The sequence below is a fragment of the Haliotis asinina genome, chromosome 8 (genome assembly GCF_037392515.1).
Source record: "Haliotis asinina isolate JCU_RB_2024 chromosome 8, JCU_Hal_asi_v2, whole genome shotgun sequence".
In the NCBI taxonomy this organism is placed as follows: Eukaryota; Metazoa; Mollusca; class Gastropoda; order Lepetellida; family Haliotidae; genus Haliotis; species Haliotis asinina.
In genome coordinates this window covers 60,484,168-60,509,286 of record NC_090287.1, presented here as the reverse complement: position 1 = coordinate 60,509,286, position 25,119 = coordinate 60,484,168, and the positions used below count along the sequence as shown (strand labels likewise).

Below are 25,119 nucleotides of genomic sequence, written 5' to 3'. Positions count from 1 at the left end.
AAACTTATGAACAGTAACTGGTTCGGTCACCAGGTAAATCTGATGAACAGTAACTGGCCCCATCACCAGGTAAAACCAATGAACAGTAACTGGCCCCATCACCAGGTAAAACCAATGAACAGTAACTGGCCCCATCACCAGGTAAAACTGATGAACAGTAACTGGCCCCATCACCAGGTAAAACTGATGAACAGTAACTGGCCCCATCTGATGGTGCCAGAACAAGCCCTGAAATGTTGTATCAAAGAGTAAAAAGAAGATGAAAGCCAAAAAATCCTCTATGAGCGAGTATAATTTTATGCCAGCAAAAGTAATATTACAGTGGGGGGACACAAGAATGTTGGTAATGAAACCCAGGTCTTCCACATGGCTAACCTACCAATACCTGGGTCATCTGATGATTCAAAAGAAACTTGTCTCTCAGGGGTTATCACTACAATGTTACATTTTTTCAAATTACATTCTTCCATGCACTGGAAATGAGCTTTCAGAATGGTCTCCCCTTCAACAAACAATGCCATCATCTTCAGAGATATTAGATCCTTTGAAGAATGTGAAGCAGTGTAATACCAATATAATATGTATATCTACTTCCAGGACACTCTGGAAAGGACACGCTAAAATAAACAATTTAACATAATATTTGGCAACATTTGGCCAATAATCCTTGTTTGTTCAGGTGAGGCTTAGAAATATAAGAGAGACTGATATATCAACAGTAGTACAGCCCCCACCTCCCCCAATCACTTCCTGGGTTTACGCCTGAGGTGTCAACTCTGTACATATGGATGTTGGATACAGACAACAGTCACTTAGCCCTCAGTAAATATGTACCAAGTATATCTCAAACATTCCATGCTGTTCTCTACACCACACCAGTATGCTGACAATATGGAGGAGTAGAGAGAACCCCTTTCACTGGCCATGAGAAGCACCACACAGTCTTCAACTTGTGAATATGATTTAGTCGTGAAACATGACATCTGTACGAGTTGAAGAAAAGTGAAAAGGTTGCAGAGTCTGTGAAGATACTGTGTTGTAACAGGTCCCCAGAAACCTCTGTTTCTCATGTGAAGTGACTTAATGGATGGGGTGGATCGGCTTGCTGACTTTTTGGATATGTGTAATGGTACCTGTGGGACATTGGATGGAATATGAATTACTGGTTTGTCTAGAAAAATGGCTCGATGGGCAACAAATTACCCTGACATTGTGCAATCCTTGGGAGGCAAACCAGAGTGTGAGTTTAGTTTTATGCTACTTTTAGACTCCAGCGATGTCATGGCTGGTGAACACAAGAACAACACAAGACAGCGTAACATGGGGACACACAAGCCGATGTTTAACACACACCATTACTTCATATTCATATGATAAATCTATGTTTCCTCTCTCATAAAACAAGCAATAAGTATGTAGTAACTTTTTAGTCTAAAATATCTCTAAGATATTAGGATATATTCAGGAGTTGTATCTAAGGATATATCTAAGAGTCACCATTTGGTTAAACAGCCACATAAACAGTTCAAAGAGAGGATCTTGATGAAACATATTTATAGCAAGGGTCATGCATCATACGTATAGTGAGTAGGGATTAACTCTACACTCATGGTGCAGGTTTATATTGGTCTTCAGCAGCCAGAGCCTAATGCAAGTGGCATCTAATGGGACATGGTGGCCAGGTTTGCTGACTTGCTGGATGCATGTAATTATATCCCAACTACACTGATGCTTACAATGTCAATCAATGGATTGTTTGGTAGTTTACAAACTGCTACATTGGACAGTACGGGGTAAAACAGCAAATATTTCTAGCAATATTTACAGAGATGAGATGTAATATGGTCTTGGGACCACGATCTGGAGCTAGGTCAAATTGGATCCGGTACAGGTCACACTGGACCCAAATGAAGTCACACTGGTGCCAACCTAGGTCATACAGGACTCATTAATCCCATTTGAAACAAGACATTCCGTCGCCATCTCTAATGTCCTCAGTGGTATTTTCATCAGACTGATAAATATAACACAAATGACGAGAAACAATACAGGGAATAATATTACAGGAATAATGATTGAAAATTACATTTGTAGACCAAGGATAAAAAATAACATATATTCTGGAAGAGTGAGCATACACTAGAGGACACTCATGGAGGAAGCGTCATTAGTCATTGAAAGGATGACCACTTGATCATCCCATATCCATAAAAATAAGACATTTTATCAGATCAATATTCATTCACATTTTGCCCAAAGAGACAAAAGACTGAATGTAAACAAATAATAACCAAAGAATAACATCCTTTATAAATCTTAAAAGGGTAAAGCAGCTTGCTAGTCGTAAATAAACTGAAACTGTAGCGTGTCAGACAATCTCAACTCAACCTGCCACTGAGATGGGTCACCATGATAAGGGAGGTAACTCTTCAATACCCATGTGACAAAAGACACACAAGTAAAATCTCTGCTGTCCGTAAAGTGACTGAGGTGTTCATGTGGACAATAGCAATGCAGTGAAGTGACATCTTGAGCAGCTCTGTGTATTGGCAGATTTTAGCCAATATATATAACAAGAACCAAAGACACATCCACAGGGGAGAGTACTAAAAACAATGCTATTTTGCAACATGTACCCAATTTTCATCCCTGAGATAACGTTACAGTTTTGTTACATGTAACCAAGATACACCCACAGGATAAAGAGTAATATTTGAGAAATGGAACATGTACACAATTTACATTTATGAAATACACTGAACTTTCTCCACCATCTTACATGAAATGTTCACCTTGACCTAAGCTACTCTACATATGCATGGCCCAGGAGTTCAAATAGCACAAATAGCTGGTCCAATTAACTTGAGGAGTGAGAGAGAGTTAAAACTTAATGTCACATCAGCAATATTGGAGCCATATAGTCACAGATAACTTGATGAAATAGGAGAGCAGAGAATGTTAATAACATTGCATTTGTGAGATGCATTGATTCATGGATTCGTTACACAACTTGTCCTGAAAAACAACACTCCCAAAAAAGCAACCATTTCATGTTTTAATTGAATTGTTCATACTGTCATATGCTTTCTATTTTAGTTTCCCAACATTCCAATGCAGACTTCAGTTACTTTCACTATCAGATTCACTCTCACTCTCTTCACCCAGGTCAATTATCACTGGAAACACCAGTTGCTGCTGCAGTTTGCTGCCTAAAAGCCTTAATTGGAAACATGAACCATCTGTAGCATCTTATTAAAAGAAAGTTACGTCATTGCTGATGATTTCTGAACACTTATGTGCAACAGAGGCCTTGTCTCAACTTTCGGAAATGTTGACAAGCAACTGACAAAGGTGCACCTCTTCACAATAATAGATCCAACCAGATCCCCAATACCGATATACAACTGACTTACCAACAAGGGGACTGCTTCGGCCAGGGATGGGGCTGCTATTGGCTGAGGAATGGGGACTGCCATACTTTCTGTTGTCTGCTGGGTCCGTTATGGCATCACTGCCATACTGGAGGAAGATCTTTACCTCCTCTTCCTCTGTTCCATGAGCCTCCAGCAAGATGGACATGTTCTCCTCAGGGTTGATCTCCCGCTCTGTGAAAGATAAACTAATTGTATTTTTCCTTTGGTTTCTTTGTTGGTGAGGGTCAGTGAAGGTGAGGTGTGAGGTGAGGTGAGGTGAGGTGAGGTGAGGTGATATGTGAGGTGATATGTGAGGTGAGGTGAGGTGTGAGATGTGAGATGTGAGATGTGAGATGTGAGATGTGAGAGGTGAGGTGAGGTGAGGTGAGGTGAGGTGAGGTGAGGTGAGGTGAGGTGAGGTGAGGTGAGGTGAGGTGAGGTGAGGTGAGGTGAGGTGAGGTGAGGTGAGGTGAGAGGTAGCATTCAAAACTTGCCTGTAGGGTGTTGGTCTCATGATTTATAAAAGAGGGAGAGTGTGAAACACAGCATGAGAGTGCTGGAAGGATATGGATAAAGGGCAATTGTTTTGGCAGATGAAAAAAAAATAATTTGGAAGAAAATGGAGGAGTGAGTGAGTGAGTGAGTGAGTGAGTGAGTGAGTGAGTGAGTGAGTGAGTGAGTGAGTGAGTGAGTGAGTGAGTGAGTGAGTGAGTGAGTTCTGCACTTTTACCAATATTCCAACAATAGCATGGGAGGGGCCACCAAAACTGAGCTTCAAAAATATAGGGAAACAAACCCAGGTCTTCAAGGAGTGAGATTGTTGATAAACACAGCTGGACCAGACAACCTGTGGTTGATGACATGAGCATAAGAAATACAGGCCAACCACTGCATCCAATTTCCAAAACCAATCTCATCAGCCCTGAATGAAACTCCAAAGGCAGACTGTCCATTAAATGTAAAACAATTTCACAGAATATATAAAATTAATCATTGGAAGCATGTATTCCTGGAAGCTTCTCCTACTGGCTCACCATAGTTGTTCCACCTCTCCACCAGGCGGCAGTCCTGCACGCTGGGGTCCCGGACACAGTCAATGACATCTTGACCAGTGGAATCGGGGGTGACAGGAACCTCGACACTTGTCGCATCATCACCCAAGTGAACTCGGAGAATAATCTGTGGAGAAAACATTCACATGTATTTTGTGTTGTACTGTGAAAGGGAGATAACTATACTCGTACTATTATCCCACTTTAACTCGCATTAAAATTTCTTTCAGTTTGTCAGTCTTCAAAACAAAATAAACTGCTCAGAGGGAAAATAACTTAACCTTTCAAAATTTCCTGATAATGAAATTGTAAAACAAAAACATTACACAGCTTTTGACCTTAGATAATCAATCCACCAAACTCAATAAAAGTATTGCAAACTTGTAGTACATGCAGTATTGATTACAGTCTTGGTTAATCAAAAAGTTACGTGCCAACAATTTCCTTCCCTTAAGTCAGTTAATCTTCCTATTGGTCAGTATGTGAGCATGAGCAAAGAGTGATGAAATAATCCAATTCTTATGAACAAATAAACAATCTATCATGGCCATACACTCAGTATCACATCTGCACACACTTTGGGAAGATGATTTTAGTAAAGTTTTACTTGGGGTTCATAAATAACACTGGTCGTGGCATCAGAAACAGACTTCATTACACTGAAGCCATGTGGGCCATCAGGATATTTTAATGATAGGCTAAAACTCTTGGTACAAGTCTATCCCATTATTCTCAGGAGACCGAGTCTCTATCGAGCAAAATACAACTCCTGAATCTAACGACTTATCCATACAATTACATGTTTATTAGTTGATATTTGTCATCAACAATTCAATGCTAACAAGAAGACAAAATCATGAATATCCCCTGCAATGGCAAAATGCTCTTCATGAATATGTCTACTAGTAATGATGAGTGAGTGAGTGAGTGAGTGAGTGAGTGAGTGAGTGAGTGAGTGAGTGAGTGAGTGAGTGAGTGAGTGAGTGAGTGAGTGAGTGAGTGAGATAGATCACACCACATAAGCAATATTCCTGTAATATCATGGTAGGGGACACAAGAAATATCCTTCACACATTATGCCCAGGCAAACTTAAGAACGTCATAAGGATAAATGTTGAACTGAAACCACGATTACAGTTTTTGACATGGCTGAGCGACATAGCACCGCCCAGGAAAACACAGAGAATTCACAGATGGAGACACCTATACCCAGCATGTTAAACCTTTGTTATGGATATGACTGAATGTCTCACATGGTGTGTGATACCCAGCACTACAGCAAACATCTCTCACTGCACTACACATCACACACATTCTTTTATGTTTTTTCACAAATATTTTTGTATGATCTGACCCAGTTATTTTTTGTAAAGACATCCCAAGTGCATTCATCCCATCAATAACTTGGAGTGTAGACAGTTACAGCATATAACCTCTTGCAGTCTTGATCCAGACTCTCCAGTGTGACAAGTCCATGGATTTACAAAAATAGGTAAATCTAGATAAGGGACACTGACGATGCCACACTTATATAAGGACGCTTTTAATATTGATATTATCTGAAAATTAAGGATTTGAACTAATCCTAAGTTCCTAAGATATATTTGTGAATGTCAACCACTCCCGTCAGTATCACAGCACTATAGAAATATGAGAACTAGTTGAGCTTATCATCATAGTTGGCTCATTACCAGATCATAAGCAGTCAAAATAACTATGCGTATCTTTCTCCATTTCGGCTGCGAGACCTGCAGCTACATGATCTTGTCTTCACACTAAATGATACATTTCAAATCAATCAACCTCTCAACATTTATAATGCATTAAGAAAGTTCTGATAACTTAATGTATTCAAGTTAATGACTTAAATGATAAACTTTTACTTTGAAAATTTGTCTGTAAAAGCAATTAGCTTGTCTCATATTACAAAAATGTGTGTACCTGGTAACATACAAATTTACCATGCATTCAGGGTAGCTGTTTTTATATCACGGTTCCACCAGTCTAGCATGAAATGACTTAAAACTCTTTTAAACTGGATTAGTCAACATCAATTATTAATGTTATTGATGCATAAAAAAAGTTCAGAGAAAATGTCAATGAGATTATGAGTTCCGAAATCATGGAAGCTGCACAGAAGCTTGCAAGCGAATAAGTTCAAATATTTAAAGATTGATATACATACACAATATACATTGTGTATATGGCATTGTTTATACAAACAAAACATGTTGAATCACTGTTGCTTCGATTTTATGAAGATACCAAGGCAAACATTCCAAGGAAATGTTCCATATACATGTCTTAGCTCTGACAGTCCAACCTACATGACGTTAAGGCCAGACCAGTTTTATTTCTTGTTTTTAGGATTTTTGTCCTCAGAAAAGCCAAGGCTGGCAGGACAAAAAATAAAACTAATATCAGTCAAAGTAATATTCCATCCAGATATTAAAGTATTTTACTTCTGACAATTTATTAAGTGTATATGCCACAAAAAACAGTCAACAACTATTTTTCATGTCAGTTTATGTTTTTGGCCAATAACACAAAGGAGTTTTGTTTTTTTGAATGGTGAAAATTGATTTGAATTGCATTTCTTATTCTTTGAGAAATACAAAATTCGGATCCATACAACAAGAAATAAAATCGTAAACAAAACATGCTGAATCAATGTTGTTAAATTTTATGAGGACAGTGATTATCACTGATGCCTATATACTTGTATGTGAAGACGTTTTAAACATTCCAAGGCAGTTTTATGAAGATGTCTTCACTGCACTGGCAGTCCAAACTGTGAGACACTAATTAACTCTTACAACAACTGTAGTTCTAATATGACAACACTCTTAAACGTATGACAATCATAGTGCTGAGATCTCAGGGTATATAACATGTCAAGAATAGACCCATGTTCTAAAATTGTCTCCAGCTCTGATAAACTATGGCTTCAGTGTTCCCCCGAACATATGATACTGAGTTCTACCAGCTCATTAGGTATTCCAGGACACAAAGTCCACCTACTTCTCACACTGGCTGGCAGTAAGCCTATTAGCTAAATCCTGCTGTGATATTGCGCATATCTTGCATGGTATGGGTTCTGATGATTTACAAATTGCCCAGATAGAAGAGGTGACTGTACATGCCTGAAGGATATCCTGAATTGTAGTTTAATACATAAGCGTCAGTAGGTCTGCTGAAATTGAATTTTAGCATAGTTTTTCTTCAAACTGCTTTTATCCAGAACATGTATTGATAAAAAAAAAATCATAAAATCATCACTTTCATCTTGGCCTACTTGTTTCAGTTCCTTCATTAAGTTGCCATCATCCCCTCTTTTCTGGCAATTGTCCACCTTTGTCAGGACAGAGGACAGGATCAGCTAATCATTGGTCTGAATCACAGATTCCCATGTTTCCTCTGTGTTAACACATTACCCACCATTGTCTTCTCTGAGAGTTAACTGTTTCAGACCATTCCTGTTGGACCAACATGAAATCAGGATTTCATAAAAATACATGCATCATCTGAATTTGTAACTACCTTGCAATTACTTGAAAAAGACAAAAAGAAATACCATTTTTCAGCCGAATTTTGTACTTCAAGTTTTAAACAAAAGTGAAACAGTGAAAATCAGTTCAAAATTATAGCCTTCAAATGGTACTAGTCAAGGAGAAACCATAATATTTTCAATTGTCCTAACTGCAATTTTGTAGTCCCAGGCCAACAGACTAGCATGTATTTGGAAGATTGCATCACATGGTTCAAGATGAAGGACTGCCAGGCCTGCTGGCTGATCAGGCTTGGAGGCCCTGGTGGTGAGACAGCCTATATATATAAAGTAATTTGTACAACAGCTTAATTGAAACCCTAGACATACTTCTCATAAAACATAAGCGTAGCTATGGCAACCGAGTGGGAAATTATCTAAAACATTCTTATGGGTTAAGCTGTTCCATAATCATGATGAAACAAAGGTCCCATTGTGTGATGAAATTACAGGTGAACCTTGCCACAAGCAAATGTCTTGGGACAAGGTACGTTATTTATTAGGGTGTTACATGCAACCTGTTTAACAAAGCAGTATGTCTTGAAGAAGCATCTTGGCATTAAGATTACTTCTTTCATTACTGTATTTGTCTTCTATGAAGGAGACTGCAGATAACATGAAACATGCTCTCTAGTTTCAGAGAGTGAGTGAGTGAGTTTAGTTTTACGCCGCACTCAGCAATATTCCAGCTATATGTCGGCGGTCTGTAAATAATCGAGTCTGGACCAGACAATCCAGTGATCAACAACATGAGCATCGACCTGCACAATTGGGAACCGATGACATGTGTCAACCAAGTCAGCGAGCCTGACCACCCGATCCCGTTAGTCGCCTCTTACGACAAGCTGAGTCGCCTTTTATGGCAAGCATGGGTTGCTGAAGGCCTATTCTACCCCGGGACCTTCACAGGTCCAAGTATCAGGGAATAACAGGCAATAACACATTGTGAATGTGTTAAGAATGCTGTTTTAACATTTTTTATAACCCACTAGTATTTTGAGGTACTGATATGTAGTTTGGTGTTTTATAAATGCTGTTAAGTTGTTCTGTATATATAATGAATATTTATTTAAAGAGTTTGTTTTAGGAAAGTAGCCTGCATTAACCATAATAATCATATTCGTTAATTTATTAGATCCAGTTATGACTAAGATAGGGTCTTATTTTACAGAAAAGAAACAAGACCAAATTGTGTCCAGGGATACAGATGTCTCTTTCCCTACACTGACAGTACTCTGGTGATTAATTTCTATTAAACAGGTTCAGTAAACATCTATGCAACTATGAGATGCACACCTTTCGAGTCCCAATGAAATGCATGTATATGCTTAATCAATTCTGTTGTGCATTTTTTGTGGAGAAGTGGATAGACTTAATCCCCAATTTCACATTCATCAGAGAGAAATTCCACAAAATTTATCTAAGTTCAAATGTCTGTAAACATTGAAAAAAAACAAACATAAAAAACAAAAACAAAATATGAGATGCACACTATACGAACTTCTATGAGAGACATATGTAAGCTAAATGGGTTTTGTGCAATGGTTTTTGTGGACACGAGGATAAAATACATCCTCTTTTGTATGGGACAACAGGATGAATAGAAACAAATTCAACTAAATTTAAACATCTGTAGAAGTGATAAAATTAAGAAATTGGATGAACGGGGTATGAGATGCACACCTTTAAAGTCCCAGTAAAACACAGAGGCTCAATCCATTCTGTTGAGCAGCTTTTGTGGGGAAGTGGATAGACTTCATCCACTATAGTACTATATTCAAAGAGAAAATCAAAAGGTTAAACAAGTTCTAACATTATTAAAATTGGAAAAATAAACAACAAACAAAACCAAAATATGAGATGCACATCTCTAGAGTCCCTATAAAGCACATGTGTAATCTGAATGAATTCCACAAAGTAGTTTTTGTTTGAGGAGAAGTGGATAACGTACACACCCCATGCCTCATTGTCCACTATAAAACCATAGAGAAATTCAGCAAAATTTATGTAAGTTCAAATGTCTCAAAAAATCCAATAAAGTACAAAAGAAAAAAAGTGAGATGCACACCATTAAAGTCCCAAGAAAGCCCACATATAAGTTCATTGAAGTCTACAGAGCATTTTTGTTGAGATGTGGATAGAGTACATTTCCTATTTTGTATGAATGGACGGAGGGACATATAGGGTAACCCTATATGCTATATATGTGACATTTTGGACCTACATGGGGAATTTCTTGGTAATACATGTATTTTATTTGGTGTCTGCATGACAGACTAGATCCTGCTTTGTGGCATTAAATATATTGTCCTTTTAACAAGAAATACACGCAGCCTTATTTCTCTGTCAAACAAACCATGTCAAACATTGAAACTAACACCTACGCTGGCCAGTAAACCATTATCTTTATGTCATGTGAAATGTGAGACTTATTTGAGTGCAAATCACACATTTAACACAGACCACAGCACCTATATCACCCAGAAGATGACCCCAGAACAGACAGTGAAAATATATATTGTTATGGAAATCATTCTCAATATGAAAATAGCTTTCATGTCTGATTGTGGAGGCCTTTGAATCCATGCAAATCACAGTTAGGATCTCAGATAAAATTTCCCATTTATGTTCGAAAGTTGTCCACACTTATTTTACTCTTAGAAGTTTTGTGCAAAGCACACCTCCTCAATATTCAGTAAGAGGCATGTTGAAGAGTGATATCTCCATGCTCATACACAGGTCTCAGGTAGATTTACAACCCTCTACAAAGCCAGTCATGCTTGATATCATACAACTCACAAGGAGAAATCAACCATGTAAAAAATAAACAAATATTTTGAGGACACTGTCTATTTCTAAATAATTACTCCAGCCTTCAAAAGAACCTATATCAGAAAATCCACTGAGCAATATTGTGAAAAAGTGAACAAATCATAAAAACATTAGAAAAAAAAGTTTTTCAACCTTTCTTTGACGTTGTTGTTGGTATATTTATGGAAGGGTTCTCTGCAAAGAAGAAAGGACATTGATCTTACCAACATCAGCATGATGAGCAACAGATGCTCTTCAAAGTAGTTGTGAGGGGAATAGTTTATGTCAATCAACTTTTCGTGTTAGTTACAGTTGTTGGCAGCAAGTCAGTCATGAAACCATCTCGAGCAGATGAATAGTTGTTGCTGTTATTATCATACTACAGTTATGACAAACTGCAATGGATTCCAGACCAACATAACAATGTTGTGACATGATCCTCTCAACAACACAAGAACCCAAACACTCCTGTGACATGAGTCTGGTTCAACAGATACTCGAGACAGGCATTAGCAGATCTGGAGTGATACATGAACTTCATTACTGACTACAATCATGACACAACAAACATTCCCAAAATGACGTCTGCCATAGTTAGGTTCCTGGAGGATTATGGGATATGAGATGAGGTACTTCCCTCTTGTCTGTATTTCAGAGTGTGTCTTCATTAATGTTAAAAGTACGAGATTTTACTGGTTATTTAGTTTCACTTCATCTCATGACATTAAATCTGGAATGACACGTACCCAGTACAGGGATACATCTCAAAAACATGGCCAAAAACTCATTCTCCGTTCTATTAAATGTTGAAGTGAAGATTTAATAACAAAATAAAACACTGTACATAAGGAAAAAATTCTGGTATCTTTGACTCCACAGAAACAGATCTGAGACACTTTTAAAAATTATGGGTTTTCTTTTCAAATTTTGCATGTATAACTTCTATAATTGTACACAAAGGCATAGAGTTGCATCACATTACTTGTTAACATGGATGTTCAGAAAATTCAGTGAATGTCTGGCTGGGAATCAACTGCAACAACAAAAACATGACATAATAATGGCCTAACCTCCAAGACTCATTCACACAATGTTAGGAATTTAGCTGCAGACTTCAGTCTTTTTCTAAAAAAAATGGATGTTTGCCTCATGTAGTTTGGAGATCTCTACAAACACATGGCTGAAAGCAAGTGTTTCAAAACTACACAGTTGGAACGCATTGTTTTTAGAGACAGCTACCTTGGTACAAAGTGGTTTAGAAAGTAAAATGAAGTGATACTGAGAAGATGTTATATATTGTTAAACTCAGCTACACATATTTCTGAAAAAAATAAGCCTTCGGAGCCAACTTTCTACATTCTTCACTTTGTAAGGGGAGAACATAATTTGTGCTTTTTCCTTATGAATGAATGAATGAATGAATGAATGAATGAATGAATGAATGATCTTGGAAAAAACAACATACCTCTCTAAACATGTACATAGACAACACAACCCATCCTCCATTAAAAAAATCAAAAGGTTTCTTACTGATCACATTCTAACATCTGCTGTATGCTGTGTGACAAGACGTGACAATCTGTATAAGTCTGGATCTCCAGCTAACTTGACGTGACATACACTATTTACCCCAGTGTGTTCCCATGGGAAACATGGGAGTGGGGCAGCTCCACCTCACCCACCCCTCATTACTGTTGGAGGGTACCATCATTAGCCTGGTTGGTGTTGAGGTCTCCCTGGCCTGTCAGGCTGAATGAAGGTGAGGCGAGGGTGAGACAAAGATGAGATCAGGATGAGGTGATGGTGAGACAGTGTATTTACAATTTCATAGGTGATCAAACATGATTGGCAACAGAACATGCTCTAGTTCACATGGTGATAAGATATCGGTTTACTGACTTATTGAGTTAAATAACCTCAAACCACTACTTAGGAGTCAATGCATTCAGAATTCACATATACTTTAAAATTTAGTCATATTTTGCAAAAGAAACTAGATTATCTTACATGTACACTGCTTTCAACAATTACCTGTTTAATTGTGTAAGTAATATAAACAGTTTTCAACAATTACCAGTTTAATTGTGTAAGTGATACAAACAGTTTTCAAAATACAATTGTTTTACTGTTTAGGTATGTAAACTGTTCATTGTCTTACTGTTAAGGTACAGGACACATGCATCAATAAATGAGAAGAAGTCAATTCACATTTTCTTGAGAGTTTTATTGTGCATACAAATTCTATTTAACTTCCTTTCCTCTCAAATTAATTACTTCCAAAGCCTTACCACCACAGAAAATTTGAACCTCTTGTTTACAAATAATGAACCAAATAGCATAGCAATAACAAGCTACTATATGTACAACGTTCAACCAGTCTAGAGCATTTGATAATCCTAGGTGATTTGACACATTTGTACTAGTATATGTATTGTTACTCTGGCCATTAAATATGTCTTGTTTACATAGTTTATACAATATTGTCACTGTTTCTACATGGACTGACTGCACAATCAAATATTTTATATCTTTTGTACCAGTTTTCTTAGAAATTTGATACTTTGGTAGCAATCAGTCTGTGTGAATGTCAGGAAAATAGCTTGTATTAGGCAAACACTCAGTCTGTTGCAGTGAAAGGAGACAGTGGGTTCTCTTTGGCAACCAATCACCAGTTGTACTTCCTCCATGTATGTATCTCCTTACAGCAGCACCCACTCACCCCAAACATGACCACACTGCTGAATTATACATTGACGTCATTGTTGGACCTGAAGGCTACTCCATGAATATACCCATGGAATTGGTTTCCTTTGGAGACACATAATCTTGTATATTAAAATAAAGCAAAAATTGTAAATATTGGCAGTCTGTTTTCACTCATCATACTAAGTTTATTTTGGACAATTCTGCATTCCCTTTTCAAGGCAATTGTTAAGTATCAAACTCATGCAATCTATATATAGAAGCTGATGACCTTATGCTATGGCAATGATATGACCTTACTGAGATCACTGCTCAAGAAGCCCTATGGCAGTTGTGTGTTCAGATAAATTCATTCTTTTACTGATATCTGATGAGGAAGGATGGTAGATGATAAACATAATCTCACTCTCATGTCTTCTGATATCAAATGAATCAACATTATATCAATGAAGTGAAAATATTTGTAACTTTAGGCAAGTGTTGTTGATACATTTCATATCAGAAGACACTTGGTGAGATTCTGTATATAGATTTATTATTTGCAATGAAGATATTTAAAGGATGAAGATGGATACTTGCATAGTGCTTAATTCCATACACATGTATGACAGGTGGAACACAAATTGCTAGATCATTAAAAACATCTTGAGCAGAATTTGAATTAGGTCACTGATGGTGAAGGGTCCAGTGAAAGAATGTTCCAGAGTTGTGTCAATATGTTTGAGAATGACAACATTCAAAGCTTTTCTATTTCGTCTGTGGAATAACAACTTGGTGTCAAGACCAAGATGTCAGTCTTCTGGTTGGATGGTACTTGGTGACCAATTCACAAAGATAGCTTGTCGCTGTTCCATTGACACATTGGTAAGTGAGTGTCAGGACTTAGAAATGGATTCTCTTCTGGACTGGGAGCCAGTGCATGGACTTAAGAACCGGCTTGTTGTGGCAGTGCTTTGGTGATCTAAACACAATCCTAGCTGCTGTATTCTACATCCTCTGTAGTCAATGTATCTTTCTGACAAAGCTCCTTCAAGAAGACTATTGCAGTAGTTGAGCCTGGAGAGGATGAAAGATCTCATAAGTCTGCTGCAGACGAGTCACTGAAAAGGCTGTGGACGTCAATGTTCCTTATGTTGAAGTAGCAGCTCCTGACTATGGATGTAATTGTTTCATGGAGAGTGAGGTGTTGAAATGAACTCCCAGATTTGTCAGACGGGATGAGAAGGGAACGTCATAACTTCCAAAGGTGAACTGGAGAGCCAATCATCATAGCCTCAATTTTGTCGGTGTTCAACATCAGCTTGTTGCTTGTCATCCAGGATTGCACATTGTGTATTCAGGTTTCTGTTTTTGATGCAATGTTCCTGAGATGTAGCATTGACACAACACTTGTCTGACAACTGGGTGTTGTCTGCATAGAGGTGACAATGGATGTTGGAAGATGAGATGACATTACTCATTGGTCTTGTTTACAGGATAACAAAATGGGGACAAGTACAGAACCTTGGGGAACACCACAGTTCAGATGTTTGATAGAAACATATTGGAAACAATCAGTGAGATTGGAGTGAAACCATTTCAGGGCCACTCCGTCAAAGCCACAGTAACATTGTAGGCATGTGATTAGAGCGTCATGGTCAATGGTGTCAAATGCTGAGGACAGATCGAGAAGTACCAGCACTGCCCTTCACCTTTCTCCATGGTGATCTGTAGACCATTGATGACTTGGTTCAAGGCAGATTCAGTATTGACCTGCTCTAAAATCCAACAGGACCTAGTCAAACTGGCTGTGTGTATTGAGATAGCCCAGAGCCTTACTTAGTTTTTACACCCTTTTTTAAGATTTTAGAAAGAAAGGGAGGGTGGAGATTGGGCGGTAGTTTTTCAATGTTTGTGGATTGACAAATGTTTTCTTCATCTGGGGTTTGGCAGTTTTGATTTTTTTAAGGCACAATACCAGATCCAAATGCCAGCAATGTATAAGGAGCAGGGTGTTCAGTATTTTGAAGCAGCAGGTAAATATTTTTTTTCAAAGATGATTGATTTTGCCCCCCTTTTTCACTGACCTGATAATTCATTTCAATTATCATTTAAAAAGTTAACCTATGGTACTATTTTTTTAAAAAGAAAATCATAAAATTTATAAACATGAGAACAACAGGAGTTTTGATTAAAAATGTAAGAATATAAGTAAGTTTAGGTTAACTCTATAAAGCTGAAATGATTATGATATAGCCACAATAGTTTCATGACAGATTCAGGGGTTTTACTAAACTCTTACAGGTACTACATGTATATATATATATATATATATAGAGGTTTTTTTTCTTCATCACCAGTATGCTCAGAAAAAATATGTTCGAATTATCCTTTCTTCACGAGACATAAATATACATCTTTAAATCAGGTGGAAGCCCAGGATGGTTAGTGTTCGGTGTGGTGCCTAATGCTGCCCCATATTTAATAGCCCTATCAGTTGGACTCAGCCAAAGTCAGTCAAGCATCTCATGCCATGATTTATATTCTCTGTGTGGCCAGATCAGACTTCTTCCACACAGTATTACACATGAAATATTGATGATGAAGATCCTGATACAGACATGAGAATTGAATTACTTTCATCAGGCACAACTACTTGATCTGGGAACCTGAGAACGTGTCCCCATCTTGCTGTACAAGGAATGTGCTGTCAAGCATAACACTGACACATGTACTTGAATAATGTGGACTGGTGTGGGAACAGTACTGGAGTAAGAATGAACAAATAAATCTCTCGTACACTTTTACATCAGACATGAATGAAAACTGGAACAAAGCGGACCTCTACCAGTTAAAGAAATGCTACACACACACACACACACACACACTCATAGAGAACAGTCATTGAGGGGTTTGGTTTAAGAACTCAATTCTCCACCATTAAGAAGTGATTATTTATTTTTAAATGAAAATAACTGACTGCACATCACAAGCATATTAAATTCCAACACTTTGTGGCATGTGTAAACGTTTTCAATTAAGCAAAGACTTAAAAATATATATAGAGATATGTTTCATCATGTATATTCCTGGACCGGTGACAATGTTACAAGTCAGTTGTTGTCATACAGGCATCTGGACAAACTAGCCTGCCTTCACCGTGGATATGACACATATAAACATGGCAATACATCTAAACTAAATGCAAATTTTTATTATTATTATTGAATTATTAAAAGTGGTGTTGTTATATCTTCTATCAACTCTATATATAACATATCCCTGAAAATTCGAAAAATCAATGTCAGTCACCTTAACAGAACCAAATATATCCCTCCTCAGCGATAAGATGTCATTTCATGATATATGACCACAAGAACACATTTGACAAGGGATTTATCTACATTCCAGAATAAACACCCTTGACAAAGGAATTGGTGTTTTTTTTCAAACACAGGATTTTATTTAGAAGTCCTAACATTCTCAGAAACAGAAGGATTTCAAACACACTGAAATAGTAATTCAATGCTGCATTGCATGCAATAATAATGAATGAAGCATGCCTCTGTACGGATCTAGGTAGTCTGTTGTAGTGCAGGTCACCTCTACAAAACCCAAACAGACGTTATTGCTGGCTGGGAGTGTAACATGAATGACAAAATCCTAAATTCCTGCCTGAGAATTTGTACTGATTCGGATGAGGTCTAGATAAAGCCGTGGTGAATATGAAATGTTACACTACTCACAGGTTCCTCCTGGGGTGACGATACCACAGCAAAGTACATCCCTCCCCAGAATCACGATACATCCATAGCTTTGTCAAGTCTACAATCTGAGCTCACAAGTTACATGACCTCCAGCCACCACAGAGAACATTATGAATGAAAAGTGTCAAAATCTGTTCCTGTCCTCCTCTGTATATGCTGGCTTCCCTGTCAGACTGAACCCTGGTGAATTAAATGGTCATTCTCTATTGAGTTATCACACTGTATCCACCATCTGTGAGGCAAGTTGACAACAGCAGTGATGCTCACAGGTACATCAGCCTGATAACACCCTCTAGAACTTGGTCAATTCCACGCAGGAGATAACACTTGTATATCCGGGCTTGGTGGGAAACGTTTCATACACTTACATTTGACTGGAAGTAGATAACTGGTATTTCACTATACATAAGTGAGCTTGAGACACTTCAGTGCAGGCAATAGTCTCGAGGTGCGAGACTTGTCCACAGATTTCTACACCCAGTTTCACTGAGATATCTTTACTGGAGATCTGAAAGTTCACAGCCGGGTGGCAATGGTGAGTGCAGGTTGAGAAAGAAAGCTGGTGACAGGTGATGTTCATACGACCTCCGAGGTTGGATGGAGCTTGATATGGAGACCCCAACAGAAGGCTAGGTGGATACGGCCAGGTAGATAGTACCTGGGGAGGGACCGTGTAAGCAGTAGACGACAACCTCACACACCAGCTGTCAAGGGCAACACTTAACTCACCCCAACTCTCGACTCAATAGTAAGGCCATATAACCCACTTTCTAACCAAGACAAAAAGATCAAACTCTCATAAGATGTGTAATTATTAACATGTAGGATAAACATACTTTGATATTATGTTACATCATAGCACTACTCATTAAGCACACAGCGTGACTAGGATCTGAAACACAGATTATCTCCCAGCACTCAAGTGTCCGTCATGATAAGATATCAATACAATGCATTATTTAACCAATATCTCTCATATCTTTTCCGTCTGATAAAGGAACATTCTGTCGAGCAAAATTAATAAATCTCCCATGAGAAAGTCCTCGTGCACAAAGTGTAGCGCTTGATGTAGTCCCATGTAGTCCCCTTCATGTGGTTTAACAAGGCATTTGACCGTGCTGATTTTCCACCCAGGGTATTAGGTTCCTAAAGGGGTAGTTTCTCCTGTGCTCAGATCCATTGTGTTTTAGTCAACAGTGTTATTGGTTGTTATGAGCCAGGTCACCTTACATGGAAAGAAAAGCCTTTGGGTTTATGCTGGGTCATTGACTGTCTTTACCCAGTAGGACCTCGTGAGAGCACAAGTATCCTGCTTATATTGAGACAGAATGATAGACTTGAAACAGTTGGACAAATGTAGACTAATGTCTAGTGTCTGAAATGAACACATTTTGCAGAAAAAAGTTCCTAAATTATAATAATTAAAAATAATGAAAAGGAGCCCAAAGGCTTTCATAATTTTCTGAAATTGTGGAAATCCACAATTCTTCTTTGAGTGGGATTTAGAAGTTGAGGTGTACAAATAGGACAAATTGTTATGGATGACAACTTCTTTATTGCGTGATTGCCACATTTCGATACCACGATACCACGGTACCAGAATCTGTATCCACAATTCTGTATTTCCACAGTTCTCTAGAACTGCCACATTCTCTAGACTTGAATGGACTTTCTTTGATATATGTGTTTGAGGGTAGGAGGAATGTAGAAACATACTTTAACTCCCTTATAAACTCTGTTGAAATGTTAGTTAATTTTAACACCATTATCACCGCCCAGACATATTTTGCATTAAAGTTATGCAGGTGATGTTTCCTCCTATGATATAGAATAGTCATTAATTATGCACATAACATGGGCGAGTCACGCTTTCAGGAGAGAGTACAGTGTCTGCAGATGTTGACAATACATACTCCTCAAAAGAAGTCAAATGACATGCAATCTTTCCATGCCACTACAGTTAATCTGCCACTCACAATAGGGGAGGTAAGAACATTTCAATTGAATCTTGTGTGAAAACACAGTGTTCTAGTCACCCTTGTAAATCCCAAGTGACGAATGTCTCCAGATCCACTCAATGAAATTATGGACCATTCAGTCCGAAGTGGGGTGGGAATTAAGGTAATATTTTCCAATTGGGGGTCAGTTATTATCTTTTTAACCAATAAGCTCTATTTGGACTTTTGGAAGGAAAGGGGCTTGAAAATTACTTAAAAATATTTAACAGCTTCTCCCAATGGAAAACCACACACCTGATATAGATAAAATATCATGAACTGTTCTGTATTACTTTTCTGTTCCATCATAGAGTACGACCTTAAATAAATGCCATAATTATCAATATCTAACTTTTTAAATTCAATGTTTTTACTGTCAGAAAGTCCCTAGATTGAGGGTCACATCCAGGGAAAGGGCGACTCTCATTTGTACACAATGAAATCTTATGGTTGGAAATTCTGACATTTTCTAAAACAAAAAAGACACTCATTCTCCTTCACATTCATACTAATACTGTTGTAAATTTAAAATAAACTGCTTGCATTTACTGAGTCTAATTTTCACTTATATCTATCCTAGACTAAATGAAATGATATCAGCGAGTGAGCTTAGTTTTACATCACACAAAACAATATTCCAGCTTTCAGACATCAATCTGAAAAATTGGGAACCGATGACATGTGTCAGCCAAGTCAGCGACCCTGATCACCTGATGCTGTTGGTCACCTCTCATGAAAAGCATTGTCGCCTTTTATGACAAGCATGGGTTGCTGAAGGCCTTTTCTACCCCAGATCTTCACGGGTCTCATGGCAAGCATGGGTTGCTGAAGACCTATTCCACCCCGGATCTTCACAGGTCTCATGGCAAGCATGGGTTGCTGAAGACCTATTCTACCCCAGATCTTCATGGGTCTCATGGCAAGCATGGGTTGCTGAAGACCTATTCTACCCCGGATCTTCATGGGTCCATGGATATTAGTACATGTATTACCAACAGCAAGAAGTAACATAGCAGTACAACAATCACTTGGATTTATCTCCAACATAATCAGCACAATTAGTGTGCCATTCAGAGGGAAGCCAAACCTACAAGTCAACACACACAAACCATGTAGCCACATGTGAAATGCAAGGTGTCAATATTTGTAGGTTGATGACTTTTGACACGACAGCCTCCAATAGCTGTCAACAACAACAACGAGATGGTATTCATCAACACCTGTCAGTGTTATGCCACACCAGGTAATGTACAAATGCTTGCCTCTCCTGTGTGGAAGTACTTCACAAAGTTTACAATGTCTCCAACACTAGAAGGTATGAACATACATAGCAGTGTTTGTCGGTACATGTCTGATTCCCTGTAGAAACACAACATATTTATTGTGTAGATGTTCCATGCAGAAACAGTGACAATATTCTATGAACTAAATCGACAAAATATGAATTTGTTTTAGTGACTTGTCCTTTGTTGAGTTGACAAATAATTGGCGACTTCTTTATTCTTTGCTAACATTAATCTTTTTTCAGCAAGTCATTAGGTTTGCTTAATAACAGCAATGAGGGGGAAAGAGTTGTTTGGCGTCACATATGTGACGGTTGATAAGCATATTTGGGCAATAAATGGTCATTCATTTAATTTCGTTTTTTTTAGTTTGTAGCATGAATGTAAACATATTAAATGAGGCAAAAATTGCTCTTATATCAAACACTTATCACATAAGGACAAAACCTTGAATTCTTTCGACCCCCCCCCTAAGTGAAAATGCTTCAAAGAAATAATCTGTTGTATAATCGTAAATAATTGGTAAAGGTTCATTTTTCAGTATCTATGTGAGGCAGCTAGTTTTGATATCCATTATTTATGGTAACATGGATTAGCATTGCTGGGAGAGACACATTCACACGATCACTCAAACATGCCCATTACCTGCACTGAGCCACACCATTTTCAACTCTTTTTTTTCCCAGTAAATGTAGCTTTCCCAGGCTGTAAGCAATATTTCACCTAACAGTCTTGCACTCTTTGATTCAGATATATCTGCCATGAAATAATGAGCAGACATGATTTACAACCATATCACCAGAAAGTTTTATTTAGAAAACAAATCATAACCTGTGTTTCCCTGCTGTTTAAAAATGTATGGAGGTAGCATCAGTCAAGTGCAAACATCTTCTTCAGTGAGAACCCTGCTAGACAGAGGCCTAGTCCTGAATATATATATAGTTTTGACAGAAACAAATAAACCTATCTCAACTAACTATGAGCCTCATTGAGACTGGAGCTTAAAAGCCTGAGGAAATCTAAGACTTTTTTTCATTGAATAAAATTTAGGTCTAACATTTATAAAAAAGAAGGTAGCATGTCATACACTCTGTCTCACAGTTCCTGAACCACATTTTCCCAACAGCCAAGCCCTCTCTGCAGTGATAAAGCTCTAAATGAAGCAAGTCTAGACTTTCTCAGAATATTTGGTCTCCCTGCTGCTCCTTTTCAATTTAAATGAGTTTGTTTATTACTATCAAAATTATATATTCAGAGACTAAGCATTAGTCTTGTTGTTGTACAGACACTGAAACAAGTATATTGAAGAAGGCCCACACAGGTCTAGAAAATGGGGCAAATCTTGACTGAACTTAAAGAAAGTCTATATTATTGTATTCATAACTTTGATTTAAAAACTTATATTTTCTGTAAAAATATGTTCATGTCAGAGACTAGCTGTTAGTTTAGGCGGAAGGGAAAATAAAGCAGCTCAGAGACTGTGAGACAGAATTGGACCCTGCCTCCATTGCCTGATGGGAGCAGATGTGGAGAGAGACAGTACCTATCAGTTACAGAGAGAACCATTGGACGACTCAGGAACGTAAATAGACTAACATGCGGGATGCCTCAAACTTACCTCAGACCGAAAATAACAGCCCTGTACAAGTAAAACGATCTTCTGACTCAATGGTGTATATACATTGAAATAACATGGGAACTTTTTCAATTTATTTGGCAATATGACTGGTTGTAATTGGCCACCTCCAAGGCCTGGCTGGTGGCAGTTATATGACTTGTACACTGACCACATGGTCACAATGTCCGCCATCTGCAACAACAGGATGAGCTGGTAGGGGGCAGGGCAACACATGCTCTGATCAGACAGAGGTAATTCTGGATATCAAAAACACATTTTTTATGGGTCTAGATTTTCTGTTTGCTAGCCTTTAGGGATACATTTTCCACATCATGTCTTCATTGTGTTTAACACATTCCCATGTACACATTACAGGCAGACCCTCTTAAACTTGAAAAATACAGTTATCTATAAATCTGATGCCCAAAAATGCAAAAAAGATTACCTTTCTCGTGTTTGACATTTTGCTTTGAAATGCCACATTTACACAGTCTGAAAAAAGACATTTGTCAGAAATACATTTGTAGTAAGTGAGTGAGTGAGTGAGTGAGTTTAAGCAATAGTCCAGCAATATCACAGCGACGCGTACCCATGTAGGCATCGAACTAGAGTCCTTGGCGTGACAAACAAATTAATACCTTAATCACTATAAGCTACCCCACCGGTCCTTATCAGAAATAAGCAAATGTTGTTTCACTTTTACAGTTCAAAGTTCAACAAAAGTTGATGACTGTTTTGACTAATTATACAGGACACATCTGGTCAATGCTACTTGCTGACTATATTTTTGCTTTAAGACTTTGTATCAGAAAATAAAGCGGCTAATATTCAAGGTGTTTGAAATAGGTCTACCATTGCTGCTTTAAGAGTAACTTATTTGCTCACTATGTCTGCAAGATAAGATTTCACACTATCTTTTCTGATGTTGATTTTGCCATTTTTTTTTCCAAATTGGCCAAAATGATTCCTTACTTATCCTCTTATTCATTCATACACCTATCAGTCTGCATGTTTACATTGTACACTGATAAAGAGCCATTACAATTATCAGGTACAACAACTTTAACATCAGGAAAAAATCTGCCCAAAATAAATTTCATGCACTGACAGACAGCATTCAAGGAAAATATACTGATCTGTTATATCAACTTTCTTCTTTATCATATTATCAGATGAAAGCTTTATCTGAAACAACAAACTGAGACAGTGGTATCAAGCATGACAGGAGATTTTTGACAGGGCCAAAGAATTGGCTTCCTGGGATCAGCCCCTGCTGGGATCATGCGAGATATGTCACAGTAACACTATCTCCTGATATATTACTAAGAATTCCTAGTGCACTCTGATCAAACTCCACAGGCAGGCAACATACCACATACAAATGGATGGATGAGTGTTGTTTTATACCACTTAGATACCACAAATATCAACGAGTGGGCCCTGACGCATTGCTGCACTCATTGTCAGGAATGTCTGGAAACAAACCTTGTTCTTCTAGGGAACAAAGTAATCTGTCCTACATATCTTTAAATAAATATACCCAATTCAGCCCATGCAAGTCTAGAATGTTTGGCTAGTCATGTCTCTGGGCTGCTATTTATTGAATTACATATCAATTTAAAAACTTTTTTGTCTCTATAAAGTATTCATTTCAGAGGCTAGATGTGAGTCTAGGGAACCAGCAAACACATTAACCATTAGCATGTACTACTGCCCTAAAGATGGGCAAATGTCACATATATAACTCCCAAACAGTTTTGGACCACTCTATTCAGTCATATTAGTGATATATAAAATCTGTCATGTCACAAAAACAGATATGACAAGTAAGAATCAGGTGAGTAAGGTATATTTGAAGTATGTTCATATGCTTGATAAATGTGACTCTCTTCATATATAACTTAATTTCAAACATGTTGGACACCTTGTAGTGTACTGGACATTGAAAAGCTATAAAAGAAATCTGAGTCATTCATCAATATGATGCTAGGTCATCATACATTATCTGAGACAATCGTTTTACTACAGGTGCTATAAAAAATTAAGTACCATTGACATTGCTAGTAACATACATAATAATAGCTTTAAATTCATGATTCATCAAATTAGGACACATCAAGAAAGGAACTAGAACAAAGGTACCATGAAAACGTGTGCTAATCTGCTTATAAAGCATGCTTTGTTGCTTAACAGCTTGATAAAACTCACTGATAGTATGGACTCAGTAGCATAAACATTCACTGAAGTTGGTTTCTGTGATTTACATAACTGTACTAAAGCTTGTTCTTACAACCTTAAAATGATCACAAGTTGTTTCAGATTTATCAGCATTGTGCTCGTCAAAGAAAAAATTTATGTAGGGAACTCAGTCCCAGATTGAACAAGAAGCAATCTGCATGCACTATTTTTGTAAAGAATTCATTGCATGAGAACCATTTTTGTGTAACTTAAACCTCATGATAATAACAATTTTATCTAACACAGAACATTTCAAGAAAAGGCGATCATATATGCAGTCCCCATGGACCAAAAGTCACTAAAATCATTATGCTACCACTCTGAGTGCCCAGTGTCACTGTGCTATCAAATGATACGCCATCATCAACACTGACAGGACTATAGGACAACCAGTAGTTTTAATGGACTGGACCTATCCTACAGTCTGAAAATATACTTAACTTAAACTACAATTAGACTACTTTTTTAGTTGCCTTTTATTTAAATGTCGGGAACTACAAATATACGGATAACAACTTCTTTGACAGTGAGCACTATGTTTCAGTACAGATTCTTGCACCGCTGTCCAGCAGGGATTGGCATTTAAAATACTGTATACTAATAACAAATTTATACATAACAACTTCTTTTATTTTCTAAGTGTGTTTACAGTGTAAGAATCTGTACTGAAATGTTGCACTATCAAATTAAAAGAAATTGATATTCATAAAT

General features: G+C 37.7%; 1 protein-coding gene across 3 annotated transcripts in view; it reads right to left on the bottom strand.

Annotated features, from left to right (window-relative positions):
- Positions 1 to 25,119, bottom strand: part of LOC137294088 (apoptosis-stimulating of p53 protein 1-like) — a 117,734-nt gene that overhangs the window by 79,213 nt on the left and 13,402 nt on the right. For 2 of the 3 annotated variants that reach the window (XM_067825031.1, XM_067825030.1), the window contains exons 2-3: positions 4,448 to 4,592; positions 3,414 to 3,605 (exon numbers count right to left, since the gene is read on the bottom strand). In XM_067825031.1, the coding sequence (XP_067681132.1) occupies positions 3,414 to 3,605; positions 4,448 to 4,592 (337 nt within the window). Of the gene's footprint in view, positions 1 to 3,413; positions 3,606 to 4,447; positions 4,593 to 17,251; positions 17,518 to 25,119 lie in introns of those variants that run through there. The other variant, XM_067825029.1, reaches the window with a different exon arrangement.